Source organism: Gouania willdenowi, chromosome 5, assembly GCF_900634775.1.
Source record: "Gouania willdenowi chromosome 5, fGouWil2.1, whole genome shotgun sequence".
Taxonomy (NCBI): Eukaryota; Metazoa; Chordata; class Actinopteri; order Blenniiformes; family Gobiesocidae; genus Gouania; species Gouania willdenowi.
Genome location: NC_041048.1, coordinates 30,907,119 through 30,920,050, shown reverse-complemented (window position 1 = coordinate 30,920,050; position 12,932 = coordinate 30,907,119). Strand labels below are relative to the sequence as shown.

The window sequence follows — 12,932 nt, the reverse complement described above, 5'->3', positions numbered from 1 at the left end:
CAGGAACACAATATCCACAAAATATCTGTGTGATGTTTCCTACTGCACTTCTACTGATCATCATGAGACCACAGGTGTAAAGAGTACTGCTATATCCTACTCAAGTAGAAGTACTGAGACTTACTGTTGAAATTGTACTAAAGCACAAGTAAAAGTAAGTCAAGTAACAGAAAGTCATACATAAAATACTCAAATACTAGTAAAAAGTAGCTGAATTAAAAAGTACTCAAAGTAAAAGTTACTGTACTTACACCCCCCACGTTTAGTTTTGGTAATAAATCTTGCCACAGTTCCATTGCATAAAGGAAACATCTCATGTATGAACAAAGAAAGGAAGGCAAAGTTTATATTGCATTATGTTACTGTTGCCTTCCCTGTGTTTAAATGCAAACATGTCAGAAAGGTGCAGCCAGGGATTTGCAGAATCATCAGCCTCTCTCTCTCGTGGTGTTTTCTCTGGACTGTCTCCTATGCCGTCCATGGTTTACTTTGGTCCACATAAGCAGCAGTAGATAGTTCTTCTTGAGATGCTCTGAGAAAATAACCAGCATTCAATGCTGTTTTGGCTTGGAGCATTACGTTTGATCTGGTTGGTCGGCTTTGATGTGATGCATTTGATTGTCGTCTGTTCATTTCATTTTTTGTCGTTTCACGATGTCCATTGCTGATTTTAAAACAAATAATAATAATTTACTCAGTAACGGTTGGATGTAAAAATGTAACCAATTACTTTACTTCTAAAACATATTTAAAGCTGCAGTTTGTTAAGTTTTGAATCAAAAACAGGCGGCTGTGATCCAAGCTGCTCTGAGCAGCAGCCGCTCAGGGCAGAGTGACAACCATCAGTCCACATCCAGACTGTAAAATTATTTCACATTGAATAAACTTCTCTTAGGTTTACATGCAATTTATTCATCACTCTCCCTCTGACTCCAGAATGTTGGGCAGACCCTGCACAGTCACGGAGGTCCACGAGGACGCAAAGTGGTCCATACCTCCCGAGCATGTTTGTGGCTTTAAACTGTTGCTTCTCCACCTTGGTCTGCCCTTTTCCGCTTGATTTACTGTGTAATTGTTGTGTCTAACGCCGCGATGGAGACTTCTGCTGAAACGTCTGCCATTGCATTTGATACATGAACGTGCCTGACTTCAGTCAAGCAGCCAATGGTATCTCCCAAAACAACCCATGGAGCACACGTGTTTGTAGAAAGATCTCTGATTGGCTGAGGCCCAGCGTCACGCTCCTGGATTTATAAACTTCTTTTACAGGGCCAAGAGAAGGAGAAGAGATTCACTGTCCACTCAGAACACTATGGTATACAATATGCTCAAAGATGATTATGGATTTCTGAAAAAATGATGCCAAAAAAAAACTTACATACTGCAGCTCTAAGTTCAAGTAAAATTTAGAAATACACTCAAAAAGTATCCATAAAAGCAACTGAGTTACATTAAATTGAGTACTTGTAATCTATTACTTCACCTCCATTTAGATGCTTAAACATGTTCACAGACTCCATACGACCCCCTTAGCGTATTATCTCACTGAAACACACCATTAGGAGTTGACATGATCTGACTGATACGATTCTCAGATCAGATCCAAGCATCACAATGCTTTTGATTTTTTGCTCTTACATTGGCTTGGTACCATGTGTTCACCTTGATAACCAAATTAATTTGACAGGCCACATGTTTATGTTGCTGGTGATTGAGTTCTATGATGTCAATCAAAATGGGCATCTTTCCATCAGAACCAGCAGAACTTTTAGCTCATTGAGCAACTGTAGCTTCTGCGTTTGACCCACACCACATAACAAAGGAACTTCAAATCTTTGTGCTGTAGAAACTAATCAGAATCCTCAGTCAATCTGTCTGGATTAATTCAGATCTGACATTCATTAGTCAGATTACATATATCACAAAAACAGCCTTCTACTACCCAAAGAAAATTTCCAGAGTGAAAAAATGAATGACACAGAATGATCAGGGGAAGCTAGACCATGCTTTTTTTTTTTCTTCTCTCCAGCAGACTGTCACTGAACTATTGTAATGGTCTTCTGACAGGAATTCCCCCAAAAAACATCAAACAGCAGCTGGTCCAGAATCCATCAATGAGATGTCAGTCAATCAGGTTTCTGAGATCTATAGACAGGTCAGATAGTAGAGTTCAGAGTTCACAACAAGCATGGTGAAGCAGCTTTTAGTTGTTATGCTGCAACAAACTGCCAGCAGAGCTGAAGTCAGCATCCAATATGGACTTTCTTTTCTCTACTGCTTATGACTGAGTGAGATTTTTCATATTTACAGTATCAATGATTTTTAAACTTTGCTTAATGTTTTCTAAGTGTTGCACTTTTAATCCTGTAAAGCACATTTAATTACCTTGTGAAATCTTATTTGAAAGATTTAGCATTGCCTTCCCTTGGTAATGCCTAACATTCCTTCTACGACATGAACATGTTCCCTTAGTGTTTAATAGAATAGAATTTTTCACGCACACACACACACACACACACACCCACCCACACACACACACACCCACAAACACACCTCATCCAGGATTGTCTGTTAAGCACACCTCATCAGCTTACTGTAAACACAGAAGTGACGCATGGAATAAAACAATATGTCATTGAACCAGAGCAGAAAGAACATTAGAAGTCTGAGGAAATGTTGTCACTCTTGCACAAGTTACAACACCTCTGAGTTAAAGTAGATCAAATCAGATTGCTCTCAGAACAGATCAGGATTTTTTTTTTAATCTAATGTTTAACTTCACTGGAAATTCCTGGAGTGAGTGAAGACTGATAGTAAAGCTCGTGTTTACCAGCTTTACTGGTATTGTCCTAACGCACACACACACACACACACACTGATAAGTCATTTCTCCACAATGGAGCAGAAAGTGCATTGATCAGGAAGGCAGGTATGTACAGCTGGGCCAGGCCTCTCCAAAGTTCAGTTCCTGATTGAGTAAGTGAATTACAAGTAGGCGTCTTCTGTCTGGTTTCCTCTTTTCCTCTTTCACTCTGCACTGTTTGCTGTCACACCAACACACCAGAAAAGATCTTTGAGAATCCACACAATCACTGCTCAGGTAAGAGAACATGAAGTTTTCATTGGATCACATATTTTTCATTCCTACTTCTATTGTGAAACTGTTTAAGACAAAGGTACAAAACCGAAAACTACAGCGATTCATACTTTGTGCATAAAGTAATCCTGTGCTGATGTTGACATGGCCCCTGTTGGTGGTTGTTCTGGCACTTTGTAGTCATTAGAAATGCTTAAGTTACATTTTTCACAATCATTGCTGCCTAATCCTAAATGGTTCTTTCATTTCATGGTCGTAAGATTAGGAACAAACTAGTTTCAGTCAAAAACCAAAAGTGAAAATGTGAAATGTGCACAAAGATTTTAAATGTTAGTCACGCTATTTCAATTAAATCAAAACAAGTCTGCTGACTTATTAGGGTCATGTGATTACTAATAATGAAAGGCACGGACAAACACTCCTTTCATAGACTTCACTCTTCCGCTATTAATGGTCAGGTGGCATAAACTGCTGGGAAACTTGTTTTCTGTATATCTCCTTTCATAGACTTCCCTTTCTCAACTACCCCAACGATGTCCGTTCACTCTTCCTCTAATAATGGTCAGGTAGCATGAACTATTGTTTTCTGTATTTCTTCTTCTAGTGATTGTTTCAGCTTGGGAAGTACGATTTCTTTGAAAGAAAGAATGAAAGAAAGAATGGCGATGTGTATCAACCAAACCAAAAGAAGTCATTGTTGTTGTGATGATGTAATCGTTTCGAGTTTTTATCCACCATATTTAAGACATATTGTACTTTTGACTCCACTATCATTTTTAAAGATACCCTCATTACGCTGTATGTAAACTTTTTATCAACACACATTTTTTTTTTTTTTTGCTTCAACACAAAAACAGTTCCTGCTGTTGCTCGTGTGGGTTGACTAAGTCTTAGTTCAGTTCAGTTCAGTGTCTTTAATGTCATTATATAACAGTATTTATTGGCTTCACCTTAAAGTGCACACAGCTAAAAACAAAAAAACAACAGAAGAAGAATATACTGTAAATAGTAACTATGATGGTATGGTAAGGTATGATGGCTTAAGTGTGGTAGGAGTGCTTTACAGGTAGCAGCGTAGTAAATTGTGAATAGATATTACAGAAAAATAAAAATGAATATTACTGCCATACCTTGAAATGTAAATACATCGTGTTTGTCAGTCCAAGAGTAAATCACATCTATAGCAGTGTTGTATGAACATCGCTTTGGCAGAGATTAACCTGAACATCTGAGGCTGTATTGGGACCATGTTTAAGGTTTATTTTTTATTTTTTTAAGTGATTTGTTTTGCAAAAATAGCATAAAGTCTGGTGAGCTAAGCAAAAGATGCACTGAACCCTGCATTATTAGTTGTTTGGTTTTTGCTAAATATATTATGCTCAAATGTTACAACAAGTAATGGTGATGTTTTTTATTGTTAAAAATAAGCTAGTTTGTGAGATTTGTTTTCTTGATGATACTGTATATATACAGTAACTGTTATGTAGTAGTACTGATGAATCTGCTGTAGAACTTTTACATATGGTTCATACACTTAAATGAAAAAAATGAAAAAGAGGAAGTATTCTTTAATCTTGTTTTCTGTACCTTCAAAAGCAGAATAGACAATAACGGTGCATAAAACTTACAATGTTGGTATACAAACGAGATTTTTCACAGCAGATTATTTTAGTTTTGTTTTGACTTGTATAGCAAACCAGAATAAATGTCTCTCTTAAATAATTTACTGTCAAACCCATAAAATGAAATATTGATGATGACTTTAATGTTCCAGAAGGAAGATGTTCCTCCCCCATTGCTTGGTTCTACTTTCACTCATTACAACAACATTCAGCATCAATCCAGGAGTGAAGGTTGAACTTACTGAAAAGGGATTAGAATATGGTAAGGGTTTGAACAATTGTTTGACGTGTAACAGTATGTTCACTATTTCACTTTTTTTTGTTTTGTTTTTTTTACCTTGTTTGCAGGAAGGCAGTTGGCCATAGCATCCATTCAGCAGAAACTCAAATCCATCAAAGTGCCAGATATGTCAGGAAAAGAGAGGATTTCTCCAATAGGCAAAGTCCAGTACAGCTTGACAAAGTACACAACCGGATACATTTTCACAAACATGCTTTCTAATGAAATTGAGGTTTAAATTCTTACTGCTGACTGAGGGTAAAATTGTTTATTCCAGCATGCATATAGTGAATGCAGGACTACCAAAGTCTGCAGTGGATCTAGTTCCCGGCACTGGTGTTCGTCTGTCTATCACAAATGCATTCATCACTATGAATGGACGCTGGAGAGTTAAATACCTCAGAATAATGTAAGTATTGTACTTTATTATCATTGTAAAAGCCAATTATATTTATTACATGAAACATGGAGAAATGAATGCAGAAGATTCACCATTACACGTTAAATCAGTAGGACGCAGCCACTGGGCCGCATGGAAACACTGGTTTTGTGTGTGCAAACATCAAATTGCTTTAACCCAGAAATCTCTGGTCTTTGGAGAGACCAGACGTGTTTTCATTCGCTCCGATAACACGACCTTGGCTACAGCTGGCTACAGCTTGCTACAGCTGAACAGCCTGAAAAATTGGGCCCAAGACTGAAGGAAAATGGTGAAAAAACCGCAGGGAGGCCCTTCAGAACCCAATTTGGGTTTGGAAGAGGTCAAGGAGATGATACGCGAGGGTCTACGAAACCTATCTGCCGAGATAAAGTCGTTGGAAAAGACGCTGGAAAACTCACTGGAAAACCTACAAAGCAAAGCAAAGGTACTGAAAGAAAAGAATGAATGAAATGCTGAAGAGATAAAATTGTTGAACGCCAGGGTTGAACAGCTGGAACAAAAGGAAAGAGAGAAAGATGTCATCATCACAGGCCTAAAGATAAAACCCAGGAGTTACGCGAGTGACGAAGAAAAAAAAATCGATTGAACAACAGGTCATTGACTACCTGGAGTCGAAGGACATTGTCCTGAACCCTGACAACATCAACTCCTGCCATCTCCTGCCAAAGAAAAATGATAACAGAGCTGTAAAAATAACCTTCACGAATATGAAATTCAAAGGAGAACTACTGAAGCAAGGAAGAAAGCTGAAGGAAACAAAGGTTTTTATTAATGAAAACCTGACAAAAAAAATGCAAGCATCGCATGGAAGGCACGCCAAATAAAAAAAGGAGGAAAGATTTTAAAGACGTGGACAAGGAACTGCAGAATTTACATCACACCACTGGGAAAAGAGAACGGAAAACCAATCCTCATCAAAACGATGGAAGACGGGAAAATACGAAGGATCCACCTAAACAACAACATTACTGATGGTAATCATGGAGATGGACCCAGATCTATATAAACACTGGAAACAAAACTCAGACTGCGATTATTTTACGGAGACTGAATTAAATGTGGAAACCAAGAGTAAAAAAGGTCTTCATTTCAATTGCTAGGTGGTGGGGTGATTAAGGATTACATTAAATTTAAATTCAAAGTGTTTATTGTCATATGTGCAGTTAGAAACACGTTTTCCTGTACAATGAAATTACTACCTTGCTTATGAACTAAGATACTGTATAATAATGTGTTTATACAAGTTAAATCTAACAGTGGAAAATACAACACTGCCAACAGAACTAACAACAGCTGGATTAACCTTGATGTAGAGACAAAACAAGCTGCAAACTTGTGTGTCCAAAAGAGACATTCCCGAGTGGTGACACTATGGATGAAAAGGGAAAAAAACTTCCAAACACCTTCGAAAGAGGAACTATTCTTGCACTGGAGGAATGCTAACAACGTCTGGCAGGGAACAAGGCCAACACGAACAACGATAGAGAGGAGGAGGAATAAAAAGAAAAAAAACAAAAAAAAAACAACACTGACTACAGATGAGAATACACAAAAAAGGACTGTTCAGAACAACTCAAGAATGTTTGACCAGAGAGACATGTAAACCCATGTAAATTTGCGATGGTAAAACAGGGGACGGGACCCAGATAAGCAAACTGCTTCTCTCGTCTCCTTTTTCGGCATGTACAAAAAAAAAAAAAAAAAATGTAAAAAAAAAAAAAAAATGAATGTAACCATGTCGGAAATAAACTGAATAAATAAAAAATTAAAAAAAAAATAAAACCCTCCTATTATCCTTAAATATTACAAATAAATATATTTTACCCATGGGGTCAATCTGACCACAGGATTATTTGTCTCTCGAAAAAGATTTTTAGAAAATTGTTGGCCAAGTGTCAGACAATTTGTTTATTTGTTGAATACGTAAATAACCCCCCCAACCACCCACCCCATGTAAAGCATCAACCCTGCACCTGCAGGTGTGGGGATGTAAGGTCACGGAGAGACACACAAGTTTTACACAACTAAAACAGCTTGGGGTGAAATTGACCCCAGAGGAACACCAATGCGTGCAATATGTGTTCAGCACATTGAAAAAAATATCATCATGAAAAGTTCATGCTTAGTCAATTGTGCCCATCAAACTAAGAAAAGTAATGAAATATGAAGCAAAAAAAAAAAGTGAACTATTTTTTTTTTTTTTTTTAATGATAAACATTGAATGGGGTCAAACTGACCCCAAGGATAATAGGAGGGTTAAGACACGCCACAGATAAGACACCAGAAAGGTGATTGTTAAAGCAGAAGTTGGAATTTTTTAATTTTATAAAGCCAAAAATAAAATACATATTATTCTTTAAACTGTAGTATTTCTTTGCGGCCTGGCAGTAACTGGTCCATGGGCCAGTGGTTGGGGACCATAGTGAGTGACTATTCTCTCCTTACAGAAAGGACAGTGGATCTTTTGATCTCAGTGTGAATGGTCTCAGTATTTCTACAAGTATAGCGATCAGCAGTGATGAGACGGGTCGTCCAATGGTTAGTAGTGTTAACTGTGCTGCTAACGTGGGTGAGGTCACAATCAAGTTTCATGGTGGAGCCAGGTAAGATCCACATCATGTTAAAGCCACTATACATATTAAATTACATGTATATTACATATCTAATTGTTGTTGTTTGCTTTTAGCTGGCTGTACAATCTGTTCAGAAAGTACATTGAAAAGGCTTTGCGTGGTGCGATGGAGAAACAGGTGAGCGCCAACAAGCATGCAGCATTTTTTTATTGTAAAACAGCTCTTCCAGTTTCTTCCACACTTTAAGCCAAATTATACTTTTTACAAATAAAAAAAAAATGATGTACATCAATCCTGGTTACACTGGGAACAGGTTAACAAATTATAATATTAATAATATAATCATTGTTATTTCTACTGGGATTGTACCAGCAGTGTTTTTCTTAACAGATTATGATTATTAAAAAAAAAAAAAATAAAAATACTCTAGTAATTTGGTAAAAGGGGTTAACCCTTAATTAAGATATTTTTCAGGACTGCTGACATATGTTCAGGTTAATAATAATAATTAAAACAAAATGCCAAAGAAAAAAAAAGCATGGATAAGTGATGACATCTCCCTGAATAAAAATTATTTGCATTCTTTTTTTTTTGGTTGGAGATGATTGTTGGAGTCTTTCGTGAAGTGAAGAGTAAGAATTTCATGAACATTACAATTGTAAAAAAGAGTAAAGTTACTATAATAGTGACCAAACACTGTTTCAAGTTAATTATCCAGACAATAAATGAATGCCTAAATATAACATGAGAGCTTAAATTAATCAGACAGGCATACAGTATTAGGATAGCTGAACAGAAAAAGGTCGACAGGGTTTTGAAGAATAAGAGCCTTTCAAGAAAGCACCAATACACACAATGTAAGTGTTTGTACAAAACACATGAGATTACTGTATCAAACAGACTAAAAGCTTAAAAGTCTATCTGTTTGTGTATTTAGTTGAGTAAAAGTGGAAATGCAAATTATTACGTAGCAGCCAATAATAGTTTACATCAAACACGTGCATCTCATTTTTTTAGCTAACTTTAGCTCACAGTCACGCTAAAAGGGCTGCCATGTTTTACCGCAGGTGGTTCCCAGACTTTTTCTGGTGCGCCATTCTTTTAAAAAAACTCAATGTTTCAGGGCCCCCCTCCCATCGCAACAAAATGTCAATGAAATAGTTAAAACATGTAAACGTACCTTTATTCTTTATTTCAAATAGGTTACTTTTCCGTCAGCCTTATGTATAAAACTACAAGTATGGTGTTACCAACTTTTCTTCTTCAAAACTCACAAAAATACACATATTTTAATTATGAAAAATAAATATAATATATAAAAATAATATATATATATATAAATATTTGGAACTCCCCCATGTGTGGGTATTGTGCTTGTCCACAACAATTTGGTTTTTTTGGTTTTTTTGGGGGGGGGGGGGGGGAATTATCTTATTTTTTTTCTTTTTAGGTGATTGAAACAGCAACAGAAGGTCATTTTGGACAAAATTAAAAAAAGAAAAAAAAAACCCCACTGCTCAGGATTTGCTTGAATTGTTGCAGACCGCAGTTATTTTCTGTTCTCAGCTAAATCCAATAGACAGCTGAGGATGTCACTGCAGGAAGATAAAATAGAATGCAATGGTGGCTGTTGCCAACAAACTACTGGGACTCACTCAATTAATGTCACTTTACATTCTACATTTAAAATAAATAATAACCAAAATGACTGTTTGGTTTCTGTTCTTCTTCTCTCTGTTGGCAGATTTGTCCTCTGGTAACAGATGCAGTCTCTGACTTGAACATTCGCCTTAAGACTCTCAATGGTATACTGTGCACTTTATTTCCTCATGCACATTTTTCCTGATGATAACTCAGTGAATGTGTCTGTCTCGTTGCAGTCTTAGCAAAGGTGGATGAGTACGCAGAGATCGAATATTCCATGGTGTCGTCACCTACCATTTCCAACTCTGCCATAGTTTTGAACTTAAAGGTAAAAAAAATAACTATGGAAAGCATCTAAACAAAGATAAGGAGGCATTTTCTCAGCTTCTTCTTATTGTGCTTCTAAGGGTGAATTTTACAACATTGGGAAACATCAGGAGCCTCCATTCTCTGCCACAACCTTTTCCATGCAGTCGCAAACCAACAACATGTTGAGCGTGGGCATCTCTGCTTTCACTGCCAACTCTGCTGCTTTTGTCTACAACGCAGCTGGAATGCTCAGCCTCTACATCACTGATGACATGGTACGATGCTTCCCACTGTTACCATATAAGATTTACTTTCAGTCTTACACTGATTCATGACTCTTCTTTGCTCTGTCCCGACAGATCCCGAAGAGTTCTCTTTTCCATCTCAATACCAAGTCATTTTCAGTTTTCATCCCACAGGTGATTCGACGACTTTTCTCATTAATTCTCACTCGCCCTGCCGCTGCTCTTAAAATGTATTTCTGTGTCTCACTAGTTGGAAAAGCAGTTTCCAAATATGACGATGAAACTGCTGGTAAAGACAGTAAAAAATCCCGTCATCACTTTTGAACCGGACAACGCGACTATTCAGGCTTTGTGCTCAGTGACGGCCTACGCCATCCAGCCCAATGCTACACTCTCGCCTCTATTTGTCCTCAACCTGGTGGGCACCACGACAAATATGACCAAATGTGTTGTGTTACTTACATAACAAAACACTCCACATTCACTTTGACAGGAGAGCAGTGTCAGCGCTCGTGTGTTTGTCAGTGGAATGAAGCTGGCTGGAGAAATCACCCTCAACGAGTGAGTTATGGAAGAACAAGTATTTAAATGTGACGGCACAATCTTTTATAAGATGGAAATTAGATATAATTTTTGGCTGATTTGCACAGAATGAATCTGACCCTGGCCACAAGTTATGTGGGGGAGTTTAAGGTGAGCGCTGGATTTTTCTACAAGTCTTTTTGATTGTCATTAAAAGCTTTAAATACCATCTCTTTGACCTACAGGTCAAGTCTCTCGATAACATCTTCCAAATGGTTCTCAAAGTGGTGATACTACCCAAACTGAACGGTGAAGTTTCACTTTTTTCTTTCTTAACACTTCATTTACTTCTATCAAGTATAGGCAAACAAGAATGCTTTTAATAGTAGTTTCTGCTGTTTTCAAAGTGAGATTGATTTTTATAATTGAGCCAAGTTTGCAAGCATATTTCCAATATCTGTACAAGAAAAACATGAGTTAAATTTGGTCCAACAACTATTATTTTTTTAAGCTTAATTTTACAAAAAAATTCAATAAAAATGTTACTTTTTTAATCCATGAAATAGTTGATATTTGGATTGTGGTCATTTTCCTGTAAATACCTCAGTGGTAGAGTGGGTTGTCCAATAACCAAAGGGTTGGGGGTTCGAATCCTGATCTATTCAAGTCATTGTCGTTGTGTCCTTGGGCAAGGCACTCCACCCACATTGCCATGTATGAATTGTGCTTGAATGTTGGTGGCGGTCAAAAGGGCATAGGTGTGAAATGGCAGCCATGCTCTTGTCAGTATGCCCCAGGACACCTGTGACTACATTGTACTTTTTTACCATTGGTATGACGAATGTGAATGAATAATGGTTTCTATATGCCCCTTGAGTCCATAAGCATTTGTTATTATTATACTTTGTCATAAAGATATTACTGATTGATTTACCTTTATCACTATAACCCTGACAGCTCTGCTTGCTAAGGGTTACCCACTTCCAACAATTGAAGCAATGAAACTTGAGAACACAAAGCTTCTGGTGCTAAAGGTCAGTATTCATATATGTTGGGACTTCGGCTGTTACGATCAGCAAAGACAAGTTAATTATCTCTGAACTACCTTTTTATAATCAAGATATTGTGCAATATTTATGAATTCTCACTAACATTTGGACTGTGCAATACTGTAACATATTTTAGGAGCGCAATTACATTTCAACACTTGTAAACCATGGGGTTCCATTCACTCTTTTCTTTCACCAGGACTTTGTGCTGATTGGGACAGATGTTCAGTTCATAGGATGAACTGCAACCTTGATAACTCCCAGGGTTCTTTGCTGCACTGTCAGTGTGGTGCATCACAGTCTGAATAAACATTACTTTGGCTCCATTATGATAAGTTTAGATGTTCCAATCTTGACTTTGCAACTGAACACCTTTTAAAAAATGCTTTAAAGTTGTGTTTGTCATCACTTTTGTCAACACTTTCTTTTCTAAGTGAGCCCAACCTCCCCCTCCCCCTCCCCTGTAATCACAATCATCCATCCATACAATTTGATTTTTGTCTGCATCCTATACCCTCCTATACAGCGTAGCACTTCTGAGGACTATTCTTGACTGATTGTTTGGGTAATCAATACACAGAGCTTTAAATGAAATAAATAGGTTTTATATCTTCAAATCAGACTGAGTTCTTTATTTCTCACCTGAGTGTTCTATCTAGAGCAGTCGTTCTCAACCTTTTCAGCCTGCAACCCCCAAAATAAAGGCTCCAGAGCCCGGGGACCCCCACTGTAGCTGAAGGTGGTTGAATACAGACATGAACATTGAAGGACAGTCATGTGGAGACACAGCCATCTATAAGGGAGAATAAAGGGGAGAGGTTTTTGGCCCATCCATAAAGTCAGTAAAACAATGGTCCATTGTTATATAAATCTGTGATAGCCACATTTACACTGTTATCCAGGACGTTTATTATTATTTGTGCCATAGTATATAGACATCTTAAATAAAATGGGTCAAATGTGACCGAATATGGTGTAAAAGGTGGTGAAAATGGGATTTTAAAAATCACAGAAATAGGTTGAAAGTTACAAATTAGTGTCCAAAAACCGACTGAAAAAATGGTAAAAAGGGTTGCAAAGCGGCAAATAATGGGCATGACAAATCATGAATGCGGTTAAATTGGAAAAAAAAAAGCATGAAATGTGGTG

General features: G+C 37.3%; 1 protein-coding gene across 2 annotated transcripts; it reads left to right on the top strand.

Moving 5' to 3' along the window:
• Window positions 1-2,676: 2,676 nt before the first annotated feature.
• Window positions 2,677-12,400, top strand: bpifcl (BPI fold containing family C, like). 2 transcript variants are annotated; one of them, XM_028447667.1, is made up of 16 exons: window positions 2,677-2,976; window positions 4,872-4,981; window positions 5,068-5,182; window positions 5,277-5,408; window positions 7,889-8,044; window positions 8,128-8,191; window positions 9,759-9,819; window positions 9,895-9,986; window positions 10,066-10,242; window positions 10,327-10,386; window positions 10,463-10,630; window positions 10,706-10,773; window positions 10,863-10,905; window positions 10,980-11,043; window positions 11,692-11,768; window positions 11,983-12,400. In XM_028447667.1, exons 2-16 carry the CDS (start codon window positions 4,879-4,881, stop codon window positions 12,022-12,024), a joined length of 1,422 nt encoding a protein of 473 aa, XP_028303468.1. In that variant the 5' UTR covers window positions 2,677-2,976; window positions 4,872-4,878; the 3' UTR covers window positions 12,025-12,400. The 2 variants fall into 2 exon arrangements, with proteins under 2 accessions (XP_028303468.1, XP_028303467.1); XM_028447666.1 differs by having other exon boundaries at window positions 2,968-3,100.
• Window positions 12,401-12,932: the final 532 nt, after the last annotated feature.